Raw genomic sequence first — 27,344 nt, forward strand, 5'->3', positions numbered from 1 at the left:
GACATTCCACAACCATGCTTCTTTCGTAAAGACATTGCTCCGGCGCCAACGGCGCATTATGGGTGGCTCGAGCTGGCGCCCGCGACCATACCAGTTTGTCACACTCATGACGCTCTTCACGCAGTGCGTCTCTGAGCGGAGACTCGCCGCAGTTCTTTCGGCGGCGCCTGAATAAGGCCAGATCACGTGAGCGACGCGTCTGTTGCATGCGACAGAACATACAATGGCCATTTAAAACAGTCTTTCTCTAGTCGTCACTTGCAAAGCGCCTCCTTGCGTCTCAAAGGCCCGCATCGCTTTCGCCTCGTTTCGTGCCTTCAGCGGAAATGTCTGTCACCGCTGATAACCCCGGAACGGGGTGTGGAACCACCGTCAAGAAACAAGCACATCCGGGTCATTCCCCCACCACTCCGTGCCGCACCTTCTCGCAATTGACTATCTTTTCAATCTGCATGATTGTCCTCTTACTCCTGACTTCAACTGCTGCGCGGGAATCGCTTTATGGTGTCGCGGCTCAAGATGCCCAGGAATGTTCGTCAAAAGACAACCCGCTGTACCTACGGGTGACTTCAAACGTTAAACCTATAAAATTCAAGTGTAGCGGAAAAACTTCAAAGTTGGGGATCCATGGTGCAGATCATGCATGCGTCGACTCGGACTGCAACAATGCTCCAATCCCAATAAAGGACCTCGTGAAGCTCACAGGAAACGACGGCGCCGGATACGACCTACAGCTTGTCAAGGCAAATCAAGAACCGCAGACCATCTACTTCAATTGCGTTTCCGACGCTGTGGTTGCACGACGCGATAGAAGGGTACAGGATGCCTCGGCACAGGAGATATGCAAGGTCCAGGTTTCGCTTTTGGATGAGACGAAAAAATTCGCGGAAAAAAGTAAGCCTGTCGAGAAAACATGACGCTCTCCCTTAAACTGGGGGCCGCTGTACGGATTCACTTTGCCACTTTGTCGTCTTCCTAACAACTTTGCCGTATGATGAAGATTCCATCGGCAGCTGGCGGCTATGCCGCTGCGGCATTCGTTGCGGTCCTTGCGTGATTGCCGCGAGCCCTCATCTTTGTCATCGCATCATGCCTCCACGTGCTTGTTTGGTACACTACGCTTTAGCGCACGCAGCGCATAACAGCTTAGCCATCTGTCTCACGCTTCAATTTCCAGGCAGACTATGGGCACATTCGGACGCTCAGGAGCGATCAGCTGATTCACTGACGAGAAAACCGTCTATGGTGCTGCAGTTACAAATCGCGTGTCTTTGCCTGTTCTGTGCCAGCTGTAGCGCAGTGCGGTAAAGATATCGGGACAGTGGACATTGACATACGCTCCGCCCCAATGGCGAAGGCGTTCACATGTGGTGATGACGGAACCATAACTCCTCGCAACTTTGAGCAAGTCTTCAAGGGCCCAACGGGAGAGGAGGTAGGACTGCAGGAGATGCTCTCGTCAGGAAAGCTTTTCGAGAGTGGCATGCTGGACAAAAAAGTGGTCTACACTCTTTCGCTGGAAGCGCTGCCCCCAGAGGAGACTCAACTCGTCTACAAGTGCACATACCCAAATGAGGTGGGTGTGCGTTCTCCCGGTCCTGAAGCGGCAGCAAAGGAGTGCATAGTGACTGTTAATGTTGCCGCAGCGAATACACCCAAGTTACCTAACGACGGGACACAACCCCCGCCGACAAACCCAGCCAAAGGCGCGCCGACAAGCTCAGTAGAACTGAACGCACGGGGGCACATTGCCGGCGCATTTGCTGTGAGCATCCCGGCCATGGCTGTTTCTTGGGTATTTTGACCTTGTGCATGCATCTCCGGTGCAAGAATGGAGAGGTTGGCTGCCGATCCATCTGTAGTGTCAGGGTCTTGTGAGAAGCATGTTCGAATTGTATCATGATCCGCCGAAAGAAGCGGTTTACATTCTCCATCCTTCGGTGCCTCCCCGCCATTCTGCATGGCGTGAACCGGGCCCGGGAACGGCATCGGAACCATCCGTGAGACTTATTAATCAACAACGCAGGTGTCTTTTCGAATAATGCTGTCAACAGCCGGAGTGTAGAAACACCACCCAGTAATGTTTCGGCTGTGTCCATTGACAGTAGTCGTAGCTGCTGGAACAGCTGAGTTGCTCGAATCTCAGGGCGGGTGTGCGTTACTTTCCCTTGCCCTCTATTTGAGGCCCGTGGAAGGGTTTTACAACGTAAGCCTTTTTCACGTCAGTGCAGTCTCGCTCCGAACAAGGAAACTGTTCCGTGCAAGAAGGGGCGAGATGAGCGACGTTGGGAAGCATGAAACACAAACGGTCCCTTTAGGTTAGAATTCACCTTCGGCATGGTTTTGTCAACAGTCTCTGGCAACCAGACCACGCCTTCGCATTACTCTCGCCAGTCGATTGGGGAGATCGGTGACGACCACTCACATCGCCCGAAAAATGAGGATCGTTTTTGTCCAAGCGCTCACACCGGTCCTTAGCCTGACCAGTACCCCCCGCACATCCTGACGTCTTCTCGTCCGGACGCGAAAAGGCGAGACCACAGAAACTACCCTCTGGTGGTTTCTCCCCTGAGCAGGGAGCTATGACTCAGGATGCCGGCCGCCATGCGACCGCCAGGAACACTCGGATGAGCGGAAGTCGAGTCATGTTAGATAGTGTGGCCTGGCAAGCACAAAGCACAAAGACGCGCTACAAAAACGCGTTCATTGACTTTCATAATAGTCGAATATGAATACAGACCAGATACAACAACAATATCATCACCACCGTCCGCTCCACCCAGTACCCTGTCGTCGTGGGCGTGGGAATCGAGTCACGCGTTTGCCCAGAGCTAGCGGCAGCGCAGGGGGGTGCCAGCACTCCGCCGGCGTATCGTACGGGCATCGCGGAGGCTTACGATGCATTATCTCTCTGGTACATGCCAGAAGGCAGCACCTTTTGTCTTCTGGAATGGGCTGCTTGGGGTTCGGAGGGACTCAAACGAACGCGAAAAACACCCTATGCATTGCGCCAATACTGGATAGGGTCTGCGAAGACACGAGGCTCCCGCCGGCACCTGAAAAAAAGGTCTCATGTCGAGAGCGGGGGACTGCCCTCCTTCGGAGACCACGAGTCACTCCTTGACGTTCAGAATGGTCGGCACATATTCCGCCGCCGGCTTTCGTACCATGTACCGTACGTTGGGGCTTCCCGTCGGTCCCCGTGCCAACGGGACTACACTTCTTTACGGTTTCGCCGGTCTTCCTTGTGCAGACACTACACTCTCTTTTTCTCTGTAATCGCTGCTACTACATTGTGTTCGTTGTCCAGTAGCAAACGCGAAACAGATGCAGAAGTGCTCGTCCAAAGGGCAAATCCTATATTTTCGACTGACTGATGACACAAGACAGATCCAGTTCAAGTGTAAAGAACCGACTCCAAAGTTGGCCTCGGGACCGAACCAAGCCTGCTAGGACTCGGAGTGCATGGAGCAGCCCCCCGTAGATGAGCTCGTGGAAGTCTCAGGAGACGAGACCAGTGGATACACCCTGAAGCTCAAAAGTCCGCCTCCGGCGTCGCAGACCATCTACTACGACCGCGTTCCCAACGATTCAACGTCTGCCTCAGCCGCACCGCTGGGGCACACCAGACACTGCAACTCAGAAGAAGTACAAGATACAGGTTGCTTTGTGGGGTAGTGCCGAAACGCCTCCGCAACAAGGTAAGGCGGTCGAGCATCGGGGAAAGAAGCCGAACGTTTACAAGGCAGCCGAGACCCAGCTCAGCCGTGCGCGCAGTTGCGCCGGTTATAGACGCGAGCGTCTGAAAGAGTGTTCTACCTGTAGCTGACCTGGTTGCGCCAAATCATGTTAGATACCATCCCTTGTCGACTTGTGAAAGTCGAGTCGTTACGGTTGACAGGCCTGTCTCCTGTGCACCGCTCGGCCACACACAGATGTGTATATGCCCTGGATGCCTTTCTCACGTCATCCGCTAAGCTTTAAGAATTGCTCTAAAACCGAAGGCAACGTAAACGTCAAGATCAGCTCCTCGGAAAAGGCTGCGTCGTTCACGTGCGGCACGGGAGGGACCATGGCACCTCGCAGCTTCGAACAAATTCGCGAAGGACTGTCGTGCAGTAGGGAGGTGGAGCTGAAACGTTTCCTCAGAACCGGCAAACTTGCGGAAGGCGGGACATCCGGCGCTAGCCCGACCTACACATTGTCGGTAGAACAAATGCCGGGTCAGGAGAAAATTATATGCTTCAAGTGCGCCTAGGCCAAGGAGAGAAACGACTCAGACGGTGGATAGAATGCACAGTAAAGGTGAAAATCGCAAGAATACCGCCGTCCGCTTCCCCGGGCGACGACGCGCAGGCACATACAACCACGTCCACTTTGACTACAACGAGCTCAACACCAGGGTAGACAAAAACGCATCTGCAGACACTGGGAACAGTCGGGACTGACATTGTTGGCGGTGCCCTGGCAGACACGTTATAGACAAGCCCCCCGCCTCACGAATACACATAAAAAAGCCGAATGCGCATTTGGACAGCCTAGTGTGTGTCTCCTCCTGCAGACCGATAGCCTCGAGTCCACTTCGGGGAGCGCTTCGGGGAATCGAACAGATCCAGGGCCCTCAGGAGCCGTTGCGTTTGCCAGTGGCAGTTCCACGTCGCGGTGTACCACCTGAAGGGCCTGGCAGCGTTGAGGCAGCCCTAGCTCGTCAATGGAGGTGCTTTTCTCTATGAATGAGCGCCGTGGGACGCGCGGATGGGGAAGCATCGACAGAAAGCGGACTATTCCTGGTGGAGACCCGTCCAAGTAAACTTGCTGTATGAAAAATAGGTAGCACCGCGGGGATTTCCAGAAGCTTTCCTGAATCGGACGCAAATGTGGTGGACGCCCGAATCGAATGCGGCGGCGTTTATGCACATCCTCGGAAGTGGAAGCCAAGTGACTTTTTACTCTTCCGGAGAGGCTGGGGAGTACGAAAAAGTTTTCCGTACCGGCACGTGTATATACGACGGTAACACTGTGCTGTCTAATTTTGAGGCTCACTGCACTGTCGGCCAAAATGATGGAACTTGGGCGTCATCCCTTTACACAATACGTACGTTGTTCCGAATCAATTCAGGTGATCCTAGGCCACAGAGGCTCGCCTGGCCACCCACTACTGGAGGGGGAGGAGGAGCAACAAAGCGTCTGAAGCGCGTGCAGACACCAGTCTTGCCTCGTCGGACTAAAAGCGAAGCAAGGCGACCACTGTTATCTCGTAACATCGAACAAAACAGAGCCTGCACACTCAGATGCGAGCCCACAAGGCGCCGATGAGATGTGACAGTCGTGTTTTACGCTCCTCTGCGTGGAACATTTCCGCAATTTTTGAAGCCGACGAGCCTCCCATGCGCATCGCCTTTCATTGTCTCCGCTGGATGCGCAGCAGTCGAACATAATTGCCACCCACCTTGACCCCAGACTTCCCGCGTAGATCGTAGCTCCCAACTTCGTTTTTTGCCATCTAGACGGTTTCGCAGACAAGGCTACTGTTAAGGGGACTGAAGCCCTCCCGGGAGTAGCTGTTGTAGGCGTTTCGCACCTGCTGAACAACTGCAGCTACACGGTATCGTTCGTACCCAAACGCTAGCAAGAAATATCCGCTGTACCCCCAAATGGTTGCCTCTGCTGATGCAAGGCATTTGATATAGTGAGGGCGAGCAGCCCCTGTGGTAAGGTGTTGACTTGCACACACGAACAAGACGAAAGGCATAGCGGACTGGTTGGGGTACGTGGAGCATCGTGGAGCATGCTGCGGCTCGGTAAAGTGCTGCACCTTGCTGTGCTCAATGCAGATTAACGCGTACAGAGTCGGAGCCGCCACGTTTTGAATGATTTATGGGCGATGGAGATCAACGCGGAGGAGTGACGACACTGTACCCGTCTATTCCGCTTGCACTTGGCCAATCCTTTGGTAAAGTTGCGTTCTTCGAGAAGAAACGAAGCCATCTGAACGACTGAGTGGTGGAGACAAAGAGCATACAAGCAACATCAGATGTGGACCCCGATGTTTGATGCAGAAGCATCGTGGCTTCTTGTTTCTTCATTAGAGCCTCGCTGGCATCAGCAACTCTCAAGTTCCGCTGCGGACGGCGTCGTCGTGCCAGAGACGCCAGGCGGCATCAAGTGCGGGAGAATCGAGCGTCGACCATACTACCTGATGATAAAGGCCGTTTAACACGTGCGCCGGAGGATGCTACAATTTTGTTGAATACACCCCCAGCATTGTCGCCCAAAAACAGTTACGACCGGGAAACGGCACTTTACAGGATCGACGCGCGCCTGGAAAAACACTGCTGGAGACTAGAACGAGCACGCCTTGAGTGAACGCTCTGTGTGTAATTGCTTGTTTTCCATCCCCCATCAGATTTGTTTTTATGACGACGTGCCCATTTTAACAAGCCTGTGAACAGATCTCTGCTTGAATTGGATCGTAGTATACTCTCTGTGTCAAGAGACGGGCTGGGATCGGAGCCCAGTGGGAGAGACCTGTCTCGCCTTTGTCTCAGCAGTGTTCGCTCTTGTCGCTCTGAAGCATCATTACTTCTCGCAGTGAACCGAAAAGTCTTTTCGCTTCTTGCGAATTACTGTTGCAAATTCATTTCTTGGTACATGGTGTAGGCCAGACTTCACACACCCAGAGGACAGTCGCCTCCGCAAAACGGGCGCCGTCCTCAATTGGCTTGGTTTCGCCGTTTTCGTCTGTTTAGGCTCGCTATATGGCATTAGCGGGAAAGACAACGTGAAACAATGTTCATCGGAGAGCGACCCTCTGCACCTTCGTTGGACGTTCAAGTCTCAGCCCACAAAGTTCAAATGTGGCAAAAACAACTCGACACTGAAACCCACTGGCATGGCGCACGCCTGTCTCGACTCGGGCTGTGACGCCCACACCCCCCTAAAAGGCGTCATGACGCTCAGTGGACAGAATACAAGCGCATATGAGATAAAACTTGAAAATACACCTCCACAGCCGCTGATCCTTTGTTTCAATTGCGAATCCGCAACCGCGGGGGCAGCCAGCGGGACACCAAATCGAGAATCGTCGGCGAAGGAAAAATGCAAAGTCCAGGTGTCGCTGTTTGACGAGTCTAAGTCCTTTGCGCCACAGGGTGCCCGCCTACAGCAGGGTTTGCGAGATACCCCAGCCTCCCACATGAGAGTGCATGTGAAATGGCTCTATATTGAGTTAGATGAAGACGTCGCTGGAGTGTTGGCGTACAAGCCAGATAGTTCCTTTGAACAGAGGCGTTTGATAAGCGGACACTTACCATTTTCCCAAGGGCATTCTCGTGGCTTTGATCTAGCAGATGGTTGCGTGAGATGAACAATTTCCACTATGCGTCTCATTCTATGTATACCGATCCAACTTCTTCTCATAGTACGCGTATGCCCAATTCCAGAGCGTGCTTCCCACCTGTCTCCTCCAGATGTAACGCGATGCAGCGAAAAAAGCCCGGGTGTCGCCATTGACACCACTTCGGAACCGGTGGAGAAGGCGTTCACATGCGGTGCTAAAGGCGCCTTGACACCTGGATTCTTTGAACGAGCTTTTTAAAACCCAGAACGAGAGGAAACGGGACTGAAGGAGACGCTCGAGACAGCAAAGCTGGTTGAGAGTGGCGTGCTACAGTCCATCGCGGTCTACACTCTGCCGCTGACAAACTGCCGAAGAAGAGGACTCATCTGTACTATAAGTGTGTTTATTCAGGCGACGAGGTCACTCTTTCACGGCCTTCTGCACCTGGACATAAAACGTGTACTGTGATTGTGAATGTCGCCGCAACACAAGTGACGATGCTGTCCCGAGACGGGTCACAGACACCGCTGATAGACAGGGCCGCATCCGAGCCGACACGCGCGGCGGAGCTGAATGCAACGAAGCACGATGCCGCTGTGGTGGCTCTCGGCTTGGCTGCCGTGACCGTTTCCCGGACGGAAGAATTTTGATGTGAGCGTGTCCCATAAGAAGACTGGAAGCGCGCTGTACCGGATTTGAAGCTATGTTTGACTCCTGTTGAGTGCTCATTTTTCCTCGAAGACAGCAGAGGAGCGTTTGCCTGTTTGTTTCCTGCGTGGTTCTCCAGCATGGTGCTCTTTTTCACCAAGCCCGTGTGGCCTACTAACACGTCGTGCTGTGCGAGGAATGAGTCACTGACCAGATGAACCGGGAGACAGAATCTCGAATGAGTGTAGGCTCTGTATCTGGAAACTGTTCGCACCTCCTGAGATCCGGCGACTTTTGCCTCGTGCAGACACGAGGCCGTGAACGTGATGTGTCTACTTCCGCCGTGCCAATGAGGGAGGGAGTAGGGACGGGGCACAAACCCATAGACACTCGAGAAGAATGCCGTCCGCCCTTTACTAGCTGACCCAGAGGTAACACTCCAGTGCACGGGATGATCGGTCGATAAGGCTGGACTCAGAAGTCGCTCGGGGGGACAGAGGAACTCCGAAGTTTTTGTCACTTCCAGGTCAAAATGCCACCGTAACCGCAGAGTGAGGCTAGCGGGTCACGTCGAGCAGGCACTCACAATCGACGTGTTTCACCCAGTGGTAGGAGAATCAAGCCTGGAATATTTCTCGCCAGCTAGACCTACATACGCGGGAAAACAGCTTTTTTTGTGCTGCCCTGGATGGCTTCCGACTCCCCCCCCCCTCCCCTCTCCGCAGGATCGCTTGCGTTCCCTGCCAGTGGGTGTTCAGTCCCCTCAGTGGAGACCCGCGCGACCCGGGGTAACACCCAAGGAGTTGGCGGTACGCGAAACACGATGTCTACCAAGTCATACACGGGACTGGACTCGACGTGAGTCAACTGCATTCGGTCATAGATACGTACTTCGGAAGCTTCATCGAAGCCTCTGCCAGTTCAACCAAAAGGCTCCTGCGTTTGCCTCCCAGCAACAGTCAATTGATCCATTTCGTGAAAGTAGCAATCGCATCATGCATCCCCTCGTCAGACGCGAAGACTCTGACGGGCAACTGTAGCTATTTGACGTTTGGAGATACCCTTCTCTAACGGGTAATACGTTACTCGATAACGCGCATGGTTCCACTTGTTGTAGAGGGAGTCTGATCAATATGCCAGAGGCCGCGTTGCACTATCGTTGACGAGAAGTACGAAGGCGCCGGTACTTCAACCGTCACCAGAGCATCTTTACTGTCACAGTCAGCGGAAGGCTCCAGCGTGTAAGTGATTGCTCCACGAAATGCTTAGGACAGACTGCTGTACAGGGCGTCTCGCTCCAAGCGTTACAGCGGCGTTGCCTCGAGGTGGACCCGCGAAGAGGGCCTACAATTGCTGACGCCGTGGCTCAGTATTAGCTTGCGTGCAACCCGCCTTCCTCGGTGTAGCTGTGACATGAATATTGTGCTTGTGCTACACTGGAATTGCACAGCGCAGCATGAATGTTTGTTCAAAGGCAATCCGGTATACCTTCGACTGGCTCCTGATCAAGAATCGGTCCGATTCAAGTGTACGGGCGAGGCACCTATCCTCTGCCCGCCTGAGAGAGAAAAGGCGTGCCAGGACTCGGACTGAAAACTCCATATCCCCGCATGCATTTTGGGGAGTGACTACACGGTGTACATGCACACGCGAACGGCTACGCCACCGCCGACTCATACCATTTACCTCAACTGCGTCTCCCGTCAGGTCACGGCTGGTAAACCATCAAAGGGAACTCCTTGAGAGATCGCAGGCCAGACTCAGCAAAGATGCACCGTTCAGGTCGCTTTGTGGGAAAACCGGATGCGCCTGTTCAAGAAGGTGTGTTGCTTGTCGAGCGAATGCGAACGCGAAACTGTGATGGTTCAGCTCCCTTTCACGCAACTCCACGACCCATAGTAGCAGACCTCGTTTATTTGCTTCCGCGTCGCCACAACTGTGTTGATCTGAGTCTCGTTTCGAGCTGTAGCGTCCACGTTTCCATCGCGCCCGGAGCTCCCTGGGGTCCTTGCACGTCTGAGAAGGGTGTCCACGATCCGTGCTGTAGTGCAGTCTGCTGCAGCACTCTGTGCGGTGTGTCACTGGTGCTTCGCAACGTAAATCTCTCATTCGTTTTTAAGTCGTATGTTGCTGTCTGCCCTCGTTTCCTAGTTAACGGCAAGTGCCACGAGAAGGCCGGCAGCGTTGACGTCGAGATCAGCTCCACTGACAAGCCCACGACTCTCTCGTGCGGCGAAGGAGGAACCATGACACCCGCCAACTTCGAACGAACTTTCAAAGGACTGTCGTGCAGCCAGCAGGTCGAGCTGAAGCAGGTCGTCGAATCGGGAAAGCTTGTGTAAGGCGGAGAGTCAGTCAAAGCACCGAGATACACACTGTTGGTAGAACAAATACCCGACCCGGACAAACATACTTGCTACAAGTGCACGTACTCCAAACCTAGAGGCGACTCAGGCGACGGGTCCAAGGAAGAGTGCACAGGAAACGTGAAGATCGCCGGGGTACCGTGGTCGACGTCACTGTGTGATGGTACACAGCCGCAGACGTGCACGTACACTCTGTCTCAACCAGCTCAGCATCGCAGAAGGCACAGCGATGGGTTCGCGTATCTGGCGGCGATCGGGGTCGGCGTTGGAGCATGTGCTTTCGCACGGGTCCTTCAGCCTGACGGCGAGCGCCCGCGAGGCAACTGGGGCTGCGCGCCCACTACACTACGTGAAATGTTGTTGTCGTCCCGCGCAAAAAGTGCGTTTCGCTTTTAAAGGTGCCTGTGCGCCTCTGGTCCGCGCACATGTGTTCGGAGCAACTGAACCCGCAGCGGTTGCCCTGGGAAATCCCTGCGATTCTTTGTGACAGTGGGTTCTGCTCAGACTGTCTACATCATAACTTTTCCGACCGGATCGTATGGAGGCAAAGCTTCTTCGTGCACTGAGGATTTTTCCCACAGAGGCGGAAAACGTGTGGCACATGTCGAAAGGAGCATTTCGAGGGACGCTTTGGGAAAGAGGAATGAGGAAGCTGCAACGTCTGGCTCTTCATTTAGAGTAGATATTCGTCCAGTGAAGCCGCACTGCGTCGAGCACAGGTATACCCTGCGAACAATTCTATGATACCTCCTAAATCGAGTTCGAAAGAAAATTCACGTTAAAGACTGCGCAACGGCTCATTTTTTTTTGCGCATCCTGGGAAGCAGCAGCGGCGCGACCCGTCCTACTTCGGAAGAGCTGCAGCAGAATTGCTGAACCGTGCACACGATGCTGTACAATCCAGGACTGCATAGTACTGCCTGCAAAAACAATAAGACAGGGTATATTCACGGCATTCGTCCGCGGACGATGCACGTTACAACACAGGAATCTCAATCTATTTGCACGGGTTCCGATGGCAGGCTGTGCAAAGCGTAGACGGCACCTAAGAACCTCGAAGCAGCTATGTCGCCTCCACTCATAATACTGGCAAATGCATAGCATGTATCTGCACATAGAAAGCCCATCCTGTTGCGAAGAGATTCATATCCCGCATGACGGCGGCAGCCGCGTGGCGGCTCGCAGTGTGAAGGGATTACACTAACCCGTGAACAGTGGGGATTTCTTGTTCCGACACATACTGATGAGAATGGCCGAAGCCGGAACTCTGTATCGCGAGCTCCACGAGAGCCGGGATTCGCGGGCTGTGATGACGGCTGAGCTGCTTTTATCAACGCTGTTTGCATCCGCGCGCTGCAGAACAGCCCCTGAAGATTTCTTGATTTCTTTCCTCCTGGCGAGTGCGAGGCCGTCATTCTCGAAGCTCGGTCACGATTGCTTCAGCGGCTGTGTCTCGCCGAAGATATATGCCATGCCGCATGCAGCCAAAGCTGTATTTGGTGACCCTTCATATTTCTAGGAGCTTTCGCCACGCGCAGCTGCGCGCCCGACACGAGCCGCGCATAGCGTGTTATCAGAGTGTATGTCAGCGACAGACTTTTCTGGACAGCTTCAGTGTCAAGTCTTTGTTATAATTAGCGCAGCCAAATATTTTGGTCGTAGATCGGTCGCAAAGTTCCTCGCCCGAAGAGATGTGCTCCAGCAAGGTTCATGTCGCCGGCGCGCCTACCACCTCGTACTCTACGAGGCGGTCTCCGCGTATTTCCCCAATCGAAGGGTCAAACGCCTTCCTCTGGCAGAATTTGGCGCCCAGCTGTATGCAAAGATATTTTCTTTTTTTGGCGGTTTTCGCCTTGCTGTTGTTTCCTAGTGTCAAAGGTGATGAAGGAGCCCCAGCAGAATGCGGAGGAAAAGAGAGTCCACTATTCTTACGTCTAACAGAGACTACTAACGAAGTTCAATTCAAATGTGCTGGAGCCACCCCAAAACTTACCCCCGAGAATAATCAAGCCTGCAGGGACTCCGACTGTCAGAAGGTAATATCCTCACAGGATATCTTGGAATCGTCCTCAATCGAGCCCGAAGGCCTCAAGCTCATGCGTAAAACTCCTACCCAGAAGGCACAAACCATTTACTTCAAGTGCGTCTCCAATGCCGACTCCGACGCTCCCTCTGAAGGTGCCCAGGGAAGGTCTCTCGCAGCAGCGGCTGCTGCGAGAGACGTCTGCAAAGTGCAAGTGGCTCTCTGGCGGAATCCGGAAACACTCAAGCCAGAGAGTAAGTGACAATGGTCCAGGAGGGGCAGCGACCCCGGACCTGCAGAACCGACGGGAGCTGTCATGCTTGGTCAGTGAGCACTGCGGCCTGTGTTAAGGGCGTCGAACTCTGTGCACGCTGCTTATCAGAGTTCCTGGTAGAAACCTCTCGCACCACGGTGCCGAAAAACAAGGGGAAAATCCATCTGGTGAGAAAGAGATGCAGACCAGCAATGCTCCATGAAGTCGCCAGTCGGGGTGCCGCACCGTCTGAAGACAAGTCGCCACGCTTTCAGGGGTTTCGCAGCGCCGAGTTCTCAGTCCTACAGCCGCCTGCTCCGCTGTTATCCTGTTGCAGGTGTGAAAGAGTGCACGAAAGAGGCCGGGAAGGTGTTTATCGCCATCACTTCTGCACCAGCAACTGCCTCGTTCACGTGTGGTGACAATGGAACGATGACCCCAAGAATCTTCGAGCGCACATTCCAGGAGTCGTCCCAGGAATACACTGTCAAACTGACGGACTTACTCTCTGGCAAGCTGGCCGAAGGGGGAGAGACGGACGATAAGCCTATCTACACCTTGACCGTGAAAGAGTTGCCGAAAGATCCGGCAACGTTCTACTACAAATGCGCTTATCCAGGCGACAAACCTGCGCCACCAGAGGGACTCCCACCTTCAGTTTGCACAGTGTCCGTGAGCGTGGCGGCGGCGAATCCACCCGTCCCGCCTAGCAAGGTCACGAGGTCGACCTCCACTTCGACCTCAGAGACGACGAGCTCGGCAGAAATGTCTGGGCAGCATCTCCGTGCAGGTATTATTGTTATCGGTATAGCAGTCACGGTGGGAGCACAAGCAGGACCGTGATGCGTGGTCCGTATGTGTCAGTACCACGGGGCCTAGGCGACGGCGATTCTGAAGCGCGGAGACGACACGCGGTCAGTCTTCTCATATCACACCGTTATTTCTTTTTTTCAATGTTACACACTCTCTGCCGATTACTAAGTCCACAGTTGTGTGCGCTGCAGAAGTGGCATCGCTGCCCGACCAACGCAGATGCCTTGTTACCTGAGTTTCGGCTGCTGTAAGCGGGCCCTCACAGCGCATTGCAGGGTACACTTACACGTCGAGTATCGCGATGAGGCATGCATGTATAGTTGGAATCTCCCATTTGGCACCGGCTTCCTCGCAACAAGCCATTGCCCCATTGACGGTCCTGTGCCGGTGATGGGCCCTTTGTTTTTATTAGGAATGAACCTAAACAGCGCCTGTCGGATGATGACCATAAGGGAAGCGTATTTGCGTTGATGCTGATGTACGGCCTAACACGGGCCAGTCATATGGCGGGTCAGGTTTCCGTCGAGTGTCCACAACATCAGAGTCATCCCCCCGAAAACACACAGAGTTCCACTGCAACGCTTAGTTCTGTCCCCAGCAGGCGTCTCCAGCCTTGCCACCTCAGAAAATGAAGAAGGGGCGGCTGGTAGCATCGTATCTCACAGACGCAACTGTAGGGACCTCAGCTGGGCTTGGTATCGGTTGTTGTGATGCCCCTACTCTCCCCAGAGCCGACAGATCAGAGGCTCATCTGCACCTGCCGGCCGACGTGGCTCTCGGGGTGACTCCGGTAGCTTCCAGGAGAACGCTTGATATATAGATATATATCCAGACATCGCCCTTGCGAAGTTGGAGGGCGCGAGGAGAATGCAATCCTGCCGGTGGTGTCTTCAAGTGCGTTTTTTACAACGAGGAAAAGTCTGGCGTATACTGATGAACTTCGGGTCGGCAGCACGGTCATTTATAGTTTCACGTGGACCGGCTAGGGAGCCGCTTAGAACAACGTGGGGTGCAGTTCGGCGCACTCCGTGCTAATAACTTGCAAGCAGTTGAATGTTTACGCCCGAATGCTCAAACATTTCCCGAACCAGGCGGCATCTTGTCTTCTATCCCTCTTAGCTCGAATAGCGAGTTCAAGGGACGCTCGCTCATTGTTGCACGCAGTGCACCAGGTTCGCTGCACGCTGACCGCGAGCCACCAAGCGTGGCTGGCAAAAACACAGCTAAGAAGTAATGTGAAGTCTGAGAGACTGACCTTCCAAACGTCTGCAGCATAGCTGCAGGTATTCAACACGTCATTTCCTAGGCTACCTAATACAACATTTGCTAACCTGGACGGTACGTCCTAAGCGGGGCCGGAGATTTCCGCCTGCAACACCCCCAAGGTACTACTAACTATCCAGAAGAGCCGCTCCTCACCTATAACCTCAACTTCGGCTGGGCAACTCCCCTGTTCCCTATGTACAATTTCTGGAGCACTAATGTCCAGCCTAAACCACCTTCCCTAGTACGAGGAGAATTACCTTCTCACCTGCTTCTCTTTTGTTTTGTACTAGGCACGGCACCAGCCGTTGGTCATCGTGTTTTTTTGTTCGCTTTTTCGACTGCTGGACGGGATACCCGGAGACCCCGCGGCCTCCTGAGGATACCCGATTCAGCTGCTGCGGGTTATCTACCGCGGGGACCCTGGTCCGCACACCGCTAAACTTGAACCCGCTTTGCAAAGTCGAACGTGACTGCGTCGCCGTTCGGACGTTATGGAGTGCTCGAAAAGCAACGTTTTCTTCATCCAAACCAGCGATGTATGTACAATCATGGCTCCACACACGGTTAAATTCAAGTGTGTTGGAATAACGTCCACTCTTTCTCCCGACAAAGGGCAAACCTGTCAGGACTCAGACTGCCGAACACTTGTGTCCAAACCTGATCTCGTAACGATAAACCGAGATGACCGCGGAGGGCACACACTCACCCTCAAAGATTCCCGTCCTCAGCCCCAAACGATATACTTAAACTGTGTGTCCAAGAAGGCCGCAGTTACAGGTGCCCAGGGAGGGCCGTCGATAGCCCCACAACTGCAAACGAAGTTTGCAAGGTCCAAGTCTCTATCTGAGACGATGCAGCCCAGCCTAAGCATGAAAGTAAGTGGTGTTATTGGATACGACGAGAAACGGGCAACGCTACTACCTCGATAGAGAGCGTCAGAGCCGCTGTTAGCCGAAAAGAGAATGGATCGTCCTGCTAGAGTCGTGTCAGGCACGTTTTAAATTGCTGGCGGGTGGAGTAGCTTATAACTACTGAGGCAATCCGAAGGAACTGTACCGACGTCTTTGCATACACGACTAGAGTTGCGCCACCTTGGAGGGCTGGCTCTCTCGTTAAAAAACCTTGAGTGTATTCCCTCCGCACTGTACTTACGCAGCCATAAACCTTTTCGAGGGAACTTCGCCTTCCTGTATTCTCCTTCCAGGTGTAAATGAGTGCAGGCAAGGCACCGATGAGGTTCCGATTGACATCCTTTCCGCGCCAGCAACTGTGTCGTTCACGTGCGGGGAGAATGCAACGATGACTCCTAGCACCTTTCAACAGACATTCGTTAAACCGTCAGGGAACGATCCCACCGAACTGATGGACGTGTGGCAGACAGGGAAGCCAGTCGAGGCAGGCGGATCAGCGGAAAAACCTATCTACGCGCTCACGCTTGAAGAGTCGCCGGAAGACTCCACAACGCTCTATTACAAATGCACTTAAGCGCCGGACTCGCGCGGTGTTCCAGAAACGTTTCAAGCTGCGGTCTGCAAAGTGGCCGTGAGTGTTGCCGCGGCAGCGCCGCCCAAAGCTACCCCTAGCGGGCACCTTTGCCATTGCGCTAGCTGTCATGACGGGCGCCGGAATATGACTGTCTTGATTCGTGTCTGAGTATCCAGTTCCACGAAGCAACAACCAGCGTCGCTGTAGAGGCGTGTATGCTGTGTAATTCGGTTGTTCTCAGATCCCGTCAGTGTGTTGACTAAGGGCATCACTGCGGATTCCCAGCTGCACGACTGGCTGCAGTGTTCATGGGGAATGCCGGCCGACAGTGCCAGTTGCTCCATCACGGGAATCTTATTCTGTGCACCATCAAAAAAGCACGTAAAATCGTGCACACGCTATACGTCCGGGGTCTGCCAGAGAATGCTAATGACCGGCTGCTCGAACATCGTGGCGAGCGACGCGTACAATGCGAATAGATGGTAACTCGCGTTCTCTTTTTCATTTTGCGATACCGGATACGTCTGGCGGAACACAGATATGTTCGGTGGAGCCAATGCGCCAAATGATCTGCCCTCACGTAACCTGAGCGTCACGCTAGCGCGACGCTGCATTTACGAAGTTCGCCTGCGCTCTCCAAGATGAATATCGTGCCTGCGTTTGACGTCGGAGTGAGTAACACAAATACAGAGAATCCTGACGTATATCGTGCAACAAGTCGCTTGGGAGAGCCGATAGTTCACATGGCTCTCACCGAACACAAGCTGCCCCTCAACACTTGTCAGAGGCAGGCGGCAACTTGTCGGCTACCGCTCTCCTCCCTGAGGGCACGCTATTACAGAAACAAAGCCAGCGTTGCACATAACTGTTCTTGGTTCGCTTGCAGTGTGACCATGAGGCATCTCGGCCGGCGAGAAAAACAGACGAGGGAAGTCCCGTGAACGTGCGACAAGTTCCTAACAAAGTCAGCATGCTCTACGCCATTACCAAGTGCTTTCTATGCGTGCCTGTGGCCTGCTGTGTGGACTTGTTTATTGCTCGTGAGAGAGCCTCATATCTCATCGCAAAACACTCCCCATATATATTAATGCTGAGAAACAAATGTGCCGACAGCGGCGCGATTCTTGTAACGTCGACATGACACTCTGAATCGTTTCTCGATCTACCCACCTCTGGCCGTAAAGCACTAGCACTGGTGTATCAGGATCCCTCCATCTCGTTGCGCTGGAAGGTATGTCGCGTGTACTTCCCGCTGTCTTCTTTATTTCGGTATGCTGGACGCCACGCCAGCGAACCGGTCCCCGTCCAGCGGGTCCTTGTTGGGTTATCAGGGGTTTTCTGACCCGGGGTGAGCGCCCTCTATGCTGATGTGCCAAGGTCACTCTAACTCGGACGCAGGGGAGCCACACCGTCGCCCGGTTGGTCTCCTAGAGTACAACAAACGCGAACCAACCTTTGCCGCGCTACGAACACATGATTGTCCTCGGCACAGAATTCATTTGGACTTGATCTGAGATGAGAGTTTTGAGAAGTAAACTGCTACATCCCTGCTCGATAACGGTTCGTAGCGGGGATAGCTCTGAGATTACTGGGAAACTATCCTTTCCTTCTACAGATCTTTTCCTCATATACTGAACTGGCTGAGTGCTTTGACTTTCGATGAGGAGCCGGATATCCAGTCCCGGTGATTCATTCGCTGCGACAGCCTGACGGCCCTCTCCTCCCGACAACTGTGTACTTCAATTTAGCGTCGGTTCCACCACGGGTTCTGGTGGTTGTTGTTGGCATGCGGCTTTGCTCGGGAGCCATAGCGTTGCCTGGTATTGCTTTCAAAGACTCCCTATTCCTGTCTTAACGACGCACTCTCCGTATGCCTGCTTAAAACTTCTATCCTTGCAGTCCACAGTCGTTGCTTTTTCTGCCGTTATTGGACAACAGAAGAAGCAGGAATGTTAAACAGCAAAGCCTCTCCATAGTCGCCTACAATCAATAAAATCACAGATACACTTCAAATGTAGCGCTGATATCAAACAGCTCGTAGTCCCAGCGGTAATAACATGACGTGTTATTACCGCTGGGATCTGACACCAAAGGATACACATTGAAGCACACAAACAATCCCTCGGAATCTCGGGCAATCTATTTCAACTGCGTTGCTGCAGCCGCCGTGCGGGGAGGTGGTGGAGTGCCCGACGCGCCTAACAAAAATTATTGTGCAGGTGTCGCTATGGTCAGAGGCGAAACAGGCTGCGCAGGAAAGTACGCCTTAGGGGCGTTAGCCGTCGCAGGGGAGAGGTTGAATAAAAGGAGATGACATAGTCTGAAGGGAATCTCATTGAACATGTTCTTCAGTATAGATATTTGGTGGGGTGACACATCTTCCTCATGAGATCTCGATACTCCAGCAGCACGCGGGTCACATCGAAGCAACTAGCGCTTACGGTGTCAGCCTGGAACTTCTCACTCAAGCTGGGCTCCTGGAGACAATAGGAGACCGTCGGTAGTGTGAAGACTATTAAATGCACAGCGTGTTCCGTCTTGCTTCATGGTTCACGGCGCATACCGCAACGTGTCCCTGCTGTTTCTGTCAAGATGCGACAGAGTGCGCCAAAGGAAAGCCCACAGTCACAGCTGATATCACCGCTGCTTCGCAGACTGCAGTCTTCGCATGTGGTGTTGACGCCCCGATGTTTCTTGGCAACTTTGAGCAAACGTTCAATAGCAAATCTGGCGAATAACCAGAGTTCCAGCACGTACTGGGCAAGAGCCAGCTGCTGGGGACCAGTGGATCAAAAGACGTCCCTAACTACATCCTGTCAGTGGAGGCACTGCGTATAAATTGGACTTCGCTTTGCTAAAAATGCACCTATGGCAATGCGGGTCTGGAGGCGAAGTCAGAAAAAGGTGGGAACAGTGACTGCACGGTGGTCGTGGACGTTGCCGCAGCGCCTTCGTCCGGCGGCGGCCCACAAGTGCGGGCGACAACCACGTCCACACCCGAGCCAACAAGCGCTAACGAAGCGAGAGCGATGCTGCAGTTTGCAGGCGGTGCGGTCGTTTTCGGAGCTGTCTTGCAGGGTCTGCATGTGCTTTCGTGGGGACCTGGTTGTGACTCTGTGCTGGATCTGACTTAAGCGGTATCTTGAAAGCTATTACTCGAAGCTCAGTAACTGATTTCGGGCAACCACATCCAAAGGCGTCTGCAACACTGGCCTCCCTGTCTCTACCGCGAAAAAGCAGCCCCTGGTGGCGGCGCCAACCATCACGTTTGTGGGGCAGATGCAAATGGGCCTTGAGGTCTTATGCACACGAAGCAAGACCGATTGCCCAGGTTGACGTCGGTCTGCCCCCCTTCAGCCCTGGAGTGACAACAGTGAATCATCCTTTTTCCTGAGAGACTCTATGGCAATCGTGGCGCCGCCGCATGAAAAACCGAATAGGTCCCCGCAGCACTCTATTCTCGCTTCCTCTTTCTGCTTTAGCGATGCACACCGCCAGTTCCTATGTGATGTTCCAGGGCACCACGATTCGCTCAGGATAGGTGATGTGTGCCGACTCTACAAAGGTTTTCTCCGTCCATCTATGCGTGGGCTTTGCCGCTTTCACTAGTGGCTAGTTTAATGATTCTGGCTGGTGCGAACTGGTGAAATGGAAGGGAAGTGATCCAATGACAGACCCATTTGCCTGTATCTGACGTCAGCATGTTCGGAGGCCGAATTCACCTGCAGCAAATGTGTCAAAACTGTATTCGGGTGTTGGTGGGAAATTGGCGGGCCCGGATTGTGGAATTTCTGGAAGATTCCCTGATAGCCTACTGTCCTATTCAGAAGACGACAGCACGACGTGCAGCACACAGGAACCACGAACTTGGAAAAAAAGAGCTGCCTCCAGGCGGTTACCCCCTCGCATGAGAAGGCGTGGCTGTGAAGGGAGCTTCCGAAGAGCAAGCTCAGATTCGAACCTCCCGTAGATATGCTGCGGAACGTTTTGAGGCAAGACAAGAACACTATCCGGCGTAGTGTGCGCCGCCCTCTTCCGAGCCGTATCCCGCGCCGACTGTCGTACCCCCGTTTGAGAGACGCGCCCGGTTGCACGCCCGATGTCTCGCCGCTCGTGTCTTTCCGAGGGAAGCCTCACGGGTTATCTGACCCAGGACCCAGTGTCTCCTACGTGGAGTTACCGCGGGATCGGGTGTCCGCTCAGAGCCGCCGACGAAATCTACGGCGCCGGTTCGTTTGCCACCTAAAATGGCGAGTGTCGCGCAACCGGTCTCTAATCTGTGATTCATCTGCACTCTTACATCGGCTATGGTCTAAGTGTAATGTATAGCTCGTGTTTGCACTCACCATAACAGTGAGAGAAGACAACAACGACTGCATCTGCTCTCGCTGATCTGGGTTCTACCGTCCTGAAAATCCGCACTTTATCCCGAGAAGAGAAATGAACAGTGAAACTTGGCAGCTCGTCACCGGTGTGACCAACACCAGGTCGATTTGTGTCTGAGGCCTGTGCGTGCATCGGTTTTTCACACGACGTCCCCTGAGCAAAAACAGTCACTGCAGATGTGATTTGTACGCGAAAGAGCACTTTAAGACCGTGCGTCGAAAACAGCGAGAAACCGTGCATCTGCTCTACCACGACTAAACTCTGCGAGAGAGGGTACAGATTGCAGAACACGGTGAGGTGCAGTGAAAAGACCACACTCCGAGTGTGCAGGAGCCCAGAGCGAGCGCACGCGTGGCGCTCGAGGTTACAGTACCGAGAGAGAGAAAAAAAGGTGATTTCCCGTTCCCTGCCACATCGAGACAGTTGGTTGCTTCCATGTTGTTAAAGGAGCGGTAGCTGATAGAACATTTTACGCGAGATTCCCTGGAAATGCTTCCTTCATCTGTGTGGTTCAGATGCATGACCGTTTTGTGTGCTACATTTGTTTTACATGCAGGTTCGACCGTCGATGGCCAAGAAACAAAGCAGGAGTGTTCAAAAGGTACACCTCTGTATCTGCGCCTGACAGTTAAAGGGACTCCGGTCAAATTCGAATGTGCCGAAGATATAAAACAGTTGGACCCGCCGGCGGGGGACAGTAAGGCATGTGGAGACTCCGAATGTAACCCACGCATTTCAGTTACAAGATCTCGTCTCTACCACAAAAGGACTGAATAATGAATACACACTACCGCGTAGTGAATGCCCGTTCTTCCTACAAACCATCTACTTTAACAGTGTTTCGGAGGCGGGGGCGGAAGGCCCATCTTCAGCTCGCCCAAACGCTAAAGCACACACGTAGTGCATGGTAAGCTCCTGCCGCACCAGCCGATTGGTTTCGACGCCCGTACTCACGAAGAACATGTAGACGCGACGCCGTCTACCGGTACCACGATGAAGGACGGAGCAGGATGTCCGTGCCAGTTATCGATATCGCAGTACACACAGTGGCCAAACTCTGCATGAACCACTGACGAGTTTCCCGCTAACGCTTTTCTCAGCACCGCCGGTTCTGGGTCAGGGACGGCGCTCCCCGAAAATGGCGTCCAGTCTCATACGCCTTCTGGGCACTGACTGACTGTTCCAGTTGGTCTTACTCGTTGTCGTGACCGGCTTCCTCTCAGTGGTCGCGTTTTTCCACTGTGAACAATCACTGATTTTAAAAAACATTTGCACCGTGGGAGGGGCGGCCGTCACACCCGATCCGCTGCTGCCGCCGAAGAGGACAGAGGGGCGCATGCGACACTGCGCATAAATGAAAAAAAACTCATACGTTAATGAGGTGCATAACCGTTGTACAGTAGTTCCTCTGGCAGATCAACTCGAGGTAAATAGCCCGGCACGCTCCCTTCCTGTTTCGTCACCCCCCGTCACAGAAACCAATGTCAGGGTCCACTGGTAGGTTCGTCTCTCCCCCACGGTGCGCGGCCATGGCTTGCCAGCTGTGGGGTGGATGTATCTGTAGCCGTGAAGAAAAACAGAAGCTTAACCGCGTGTTCAACCGGCCGCCGCCGTAACGGTGAAGGAGACGAAATGTGGCCTCTTGTTCGGATCGCCAGGACCTGGCAATCGTGGCTCAGACGCATGCAATTAATTCATAATATCAACATAATTCATATCTGCGTCCGTGTATCTGCTATAGCAATGTTCACCGCTGGTGTTTTTTGTCCCACGGGGTACCTTTCCACGTCCACGATGCCTTGCACACCCCGGGTTTTTCCTGACACACTATCTCCGTCCACCCGGAGCCAACCGTTTCTCTTCTGCAGGAACTGTATCCCTCTTCTGGTCCTATTTTCTTTATTGTTTCTGTCCCGCGTCGCAGGTTCTGCCGAGCCGAAGGCGTGTGAACGGGGCAGCACCGTCTCGCTCCGTCTCACTTCGGTAAACTCCCAAGTCCAGTTCAAATGCGGCACGGCTGTCGCAAAACTTTATCCAGATGACGATGGCGAACTGGCATGTCTGAATTCGGACTGTACTACAACCACGACCATCAAGGACCTCGTAGCCCTCAAGAAACCGAACGGGAACTACGCGCTCACGCTGCAACATGCCCCTCAAGAACCGCGTACCATTTACTTCAACTGCTATAAAGAGCCGGTCGTCGGGGTATCAGGAGCAGAGGAACTTGGCCCCTCTGAGCCTACAGAATTCTGCGTAGTACAGGTTTCTCTGTTGGCGGTATTGAAGAAACCTTCGCAAGGTACGCCGTCGATTGGTCTCAACGGGAGATTTTTCTCTATGCCATTTGGATCTTTCTCGCAGTTACCGTAATGCGACAAAGAATTCTTGGAATCGTCTTAGCGTTCCGACAAACTTCTGGAGCATCTTATGGATTCGCTGACGATCAACGCCGAGCTAGGGACCTAGCAGGACCGTGGGAATATAGGATGAGTGCAGAGAATGTGCGGTCCTCACAGAGTGAGTTATCACCCCTGACGCTCCACTTTCCCAGACAAGCCTTCGTGTTTCCCTAACGTCTTGAAGTCAGATGCTCTTGCGCACGCCTCTACAGCTCTCCCGGCACCACGAGCAGCTTCCTTCTTATCTTTTTTTCTTTTCCTTCTATGCAGCGAAGCGATCTCTGTCCCGTCGACGTGACTAGACGCCGTTTTATCAGTGCACATAGCGGTACGCGCCACATTGTCAACGCATATCCGTACTACTGCAGTTGTCTTCCTGTCATCTGTCGTTGTTCTTTGACTTTCAGAAGTACGTATATGTAGCAAGGGTACCGAGACACTCTCCTTCGACATCACGGAGACTTCAAAGAACGCGCTCTTCGCTTGTGGCGAGAACGGAACCCTGTCCCCACCGCTCCTTGATCATACATTCAAGGATCCGTCTTCTACAGAGCAGAGCCGTCTAAGTGACATGCTCGAGACCGCGCAGCTTGTCGAAAGCGGAGGAACAGAGACTAGCCCGATCTACACGTTTTCAGTATCAAAATTGCCAAAAGCCGTCACGAACGTGTATTACAAGTGCATATATGGTGATGGCACTGGGGAGCATAAGTCTGGCAAGCATGAGTGCAAGGTGGCGTTGAAGGTTGACGCAGCGGCATCCACCTCGTCGGACGGCACGTCATGGGCATCGCCGGATATGAAGGGACAGCAATTTTTTGCAGGAGTCGTCGCTCTCTGTCTGTCTACTCTGGCTAGCCTGCATGTGGTTTAGGCTTGTTGTAAAGTCAGTGGTATGCTGCGGTGTTCGATCTTCAAGTTGTAAGCAACACAACGATGACAACGGGATCGCAAAGATCGGGCCTTGTCGGTGTGTACATCCGTTGTTTGGGATATCCAGTGCGAGTCCAGCGCTGAGCAGCATTTCACAAATGACGCAGAAAGGACTTTCCCAGGAGTCGCCAGTTGCTCCCGCGATTGAAGACGTCACGGCGGGTCGGTCAGGCTCAAGTGCTCGCTGAACTCGTTGAAGCAGCATCTAGCTCTTGTATGTGGTCCGCGGGTGCGGGATCTGCTGAGAACTGTTTGCCGCCTTAGGCGAGACGAGTTGCCTCGCCAAAGTATAATCCAAAAAAGAGATGTTGCCAAAGATTGGTGAGCGCGCACTTTTACTGCGTTTCCCCAGAAGCAGACAAGGTAACCAGAATTGGCAACCCCGTCTTGCTTGAATGTGAGAGCGTGCTCAGCGTGCTCCACTGTGGTTTGAGGAGGCTGTAAACCTCGCAGCTCCCGCTGAGAAGAGGTTCGCACACGCGGCTCATGTCCATGAGGCAAGAAACACAGTTATGGATTGAGAGTTGACATATGCGATGCGTTCTATTGTGATGCTGGGCTGAACATGGGAACATTGTTCTACTGTGTCACATTTCGCCACGCCGAATCTGGCACTGCGACTCGAGTGTGCTTTCGAATATCGTACTAACTGCAAAGACACAGGAGGAGAACAAGCATCCACAACTGCCAGACTAGAAAGAATGAAACGCTAGTCTGCGTTATTCGTAGCTTTGACAGACGGGAGACAGGGAGAAGTGCGTTTCTCCGGCGGCAAAGTTCAGAACTGATGGTGTTGCCCTCGCCTCGTAGCCTCCGTTTACAGTACCTATCAGGCTTGTTGCTGAGTGGACCCCCTAAACCAGCGATGCGCAATGACACTGATGAACGCACATGGAAAGGACGCAGAACACAGAAAATATCTCTCGCATATCTACAATCTTGCTGTACCATCTTCCGCCTCAAGCGATTACACGACGTAAGAAGCGTCGCCTTAAACCAAGCGGTTTCGGCAACATGCTGCTTCCGTAATGCATCGGGCACGCAATTCGGCATGCAGAATATTCTGAAACGAACCGACGCACTGATACGTTATTCAACACAACCTCTGCTACCGCGTGTGGCTAGTGGCAAAGTATGCACCGAAACCACAGAGAATGTGTCTCTAGACATTACTTCCGCTCCGGCAACCAATGCTTTCACGTGCGGCAAGCGGGGAACTGTATCCCACCAACTCTTTGAGGAGGCGTGCCAGGAGACTCCATGCAGTCAAATGGTCGAGCTGAAAAAGACTCTCGGAACTGGGAAGCGCGCTGAGACAGGGAAGTATACAGACAACTCATATTATGCGCTTTCAGCAGACAAGTTGCCGAGTGGGCAGGTGCCTGTGTACTACCAGTGTTCCTTCTCGAATGATCTACCTGTTGCTCCCCCTGGTAAATCCTCTACCGAGTGCAAAGTTGTCGTGAGTGTTGCTTCAGTTACGCCGTCTACAACGACAGCCACTTCGGAGCCGTCGAGTTCGGCGGAGATCAAGGTGCTGCCTTTCCTTGCGGGCTTCCTGCCCATCGGCCTTAGTGCGCTAAAGAACCTGTATATGACTTAGCAGCGCTCCGATTTCACATGTGTGGCGTTAGGGGCTTGAACGGAGTTTAGCGAGCCGTGGCGTGAGGATCAATTGCTGAAAGACTACAATGGCGGATCAGAGGGACGGTGCGTTTTGCTGCTATCGTTGTAACTGCTCTGAAAAGTGTGGCGTGACTGTCACCTGTGAACTTCTTGTGCGCTATGCGCCTTAGTCGTCGCAGCAGCACACGGATACGCGAGACCGCGGATGCAGCAGCCACACTGACCCGGTTGAATATAGTCGTTCACGATTGGTTATCAATAGCCTGAGACAATGCCCAATTTTTCCTCGACCAACGTTTCGCCTGACAGTGCTGTTGTGTGCGTCAAAGCGTGAACACACAGCCGCAAACGCGAAGCAGAAGCGCGTAAATATGAAGAAACAAATTTGGTGTTCCGCCACCAGCTTCGCCTCCTTTCTTTCAATAGAAACATGAGAGATATTTGAATGATGCCCTATAGTCGCCGAAGCCGACCGGTACCCTTGGTCATGAGTTAGTAGTCTCGTCGACCCCGTTATGCAACGTCGGCAGTGCAAGAGCAAAAACAAAAAAAAACGCTTGTGGACAGCCGCGATTTTCAAATAATAAGCTTGACCACCACGCCGCTTTCAGGATTTCGGGTTAGTCACGGTGTGCCATAGGCGGCAAACGAGAAAATTTCATTTCTCCCCTCGAGCATCTCATGCGTTAGCGTCCTACTGCAAGCGCCGCCGACTAGCTTAGTGTGGGGGAAATAAACGTGACAGAAGCGTGGATGAGAAGGCCTTTGAATGACTTCAGCAGCCGCCGAATTCCGTGTAATAGCGCCGCTTTGTCACACAAAAGTGACTTGGTGCTTTGTTAGTCTTTTTTTCCCAACGCTGCTATAGGCCGCCGAAGCTATCACATGATCCGCGTCGCTGTTCTCCACCTCCAACGCGCCTGGTCCGTTCCCCTTTAGCCTGGATCGTTGTCATCACAAGACGGTCATCCAGTGATCCCGTGTTGCTACCAACGACTGTTCTGACAGGACCGGCGAAGCAGGTTGCGCGGCTCAACACCACCAGTGTGTGGCTGACTGTGTCAGATTCGCTCACGTCCTGTCGCGCAGTAATCGGAAATCGGCGATCCATTCCAACTGCGGATGTCTGCAACTGCGTCAGAATAAGCTTGCTACAAATGGATGCTGTAGAGAAAAGATTCGGTCATATACTGGGCATGCATTAACTAATCTCAAACTCCAAGGGGTGTACTAGTACACTGGTAGTTATGCTCAGTAAAAAGCGTTGCGGCGCTAGAGTTGCTGTGTACGTAAATGAATCCGCATGTCCACGTTGCTTTCCGCCCGCCACTTTAGCGTGGAAGTGGGCACCGCAAATGCTCAGACCATCTACTTCCAATGCGCAGCCGACGAGATCAGGACAGGCCGAGGGGGCCCTGGAGATGAGGGCAAGACGAAAGACGTCTGCAAAGTGCAGGTGTCTGTGCTGGTATCCAAGCCCATCAAGCCAAGTAAGTCCTTTCACCGAAGGAAATACCATCGCTGCACCAAGGGGTTATCATGCATGTGCTACTGATGCAGACTCTCTTCACAGGCTCATAGCCCGGCATACTCCACCAGATTCGAGGCACCTCACGTGTTCAGCCACGCATCTAACAAAGGGTTCGCATGTAAGCGAGTGTGTGACTCTGCTCACCAGCACGTACAGTCGCAGCTCTCTGCTGTTTGGCGGCTTCTCTTCACGTGTGTGTCCACCTACGTCATTCGCCATTCGCAGCGCAGTCGCGCGCTCCGCGATCGTGTCCCAGCGGACGCAAGAGCATGC

At 53.3% G+C, this 27,344-nt stretch overlaps 3 protein-coding genes across 3 annotated transcripts; all 3 read left to right on the forward strand.

Moving 5' to 3' along the window:
• Nucleotides 1-452: 452 nt before the first annotated feature.
• Nucleotides 453-1,804, forward strand: BESB_034260 (SAG-related sequence; the record flags this gene model as incomplete). Its single annotated transcript, XM_029362012.1, has 2 exons — nt 453-894; nt 1,290-1,804. 2 exons carry the CDS (start codon nt 453-455, stop codon nt 1,802-1,804), a joined length of 957 nt encoding a protein of 318 aa, XP_029220977.1.
• A 10,645-nt stretch (nt 1,805-12,449) lies between these two features.
• BESB_034270 (SAG-related sequence) lies at nt 12,450-13,472 on the forward strand (the record flags this gene model as incomplete). The annotated part of the gene is made up of 2 exons (XM_029362013.1): nt 12,450-12,630; nt 12,967-13,472. 2 exons carry the CDS (start codon nt 12,450-12,452, stop codon nt 13,470-13,472), a joined length of 687 nt encoding a protein of 228 aa, XP_029220978.1.
• An 8,588-nt stretch (nt 13,473-22,060) lies between these two features.
• BESB_034280 (SAG-related sequence) lies at nt 22,061-23,855 on the forward strand (the record flags this gene model as incomplete). The annotated part of the gene is made up of 3 exons (XM_029362014.1): nt 22,061-22,076; nt 22,504-22,881; nt 23,389-23,855. 3 exons carry the CDS (start codon nt 22,061-22,063, stop codon nt 23,853-23,855), a joined length of 861 nt encoding a protein of 286 aa, XP_029220979.1.
• Nucleotides 23,856-27,344: the final 3,489 nt, after the last annotated feature.

This window comes from Besnoitia besnoiti, chromosome II (genome assembly GCF_002563875.1).
Source record: "Besnoitia besnoiti strain Bb-Ger1 chromosome II, whole genome shotgun sequence".
Lineage (NCBI taxonomy): Eukaryota > Apicomplexa > Conoidasida > Eucoccidiorida > Sarcocystidae > Besnoitia > Besnoitia besnoiti.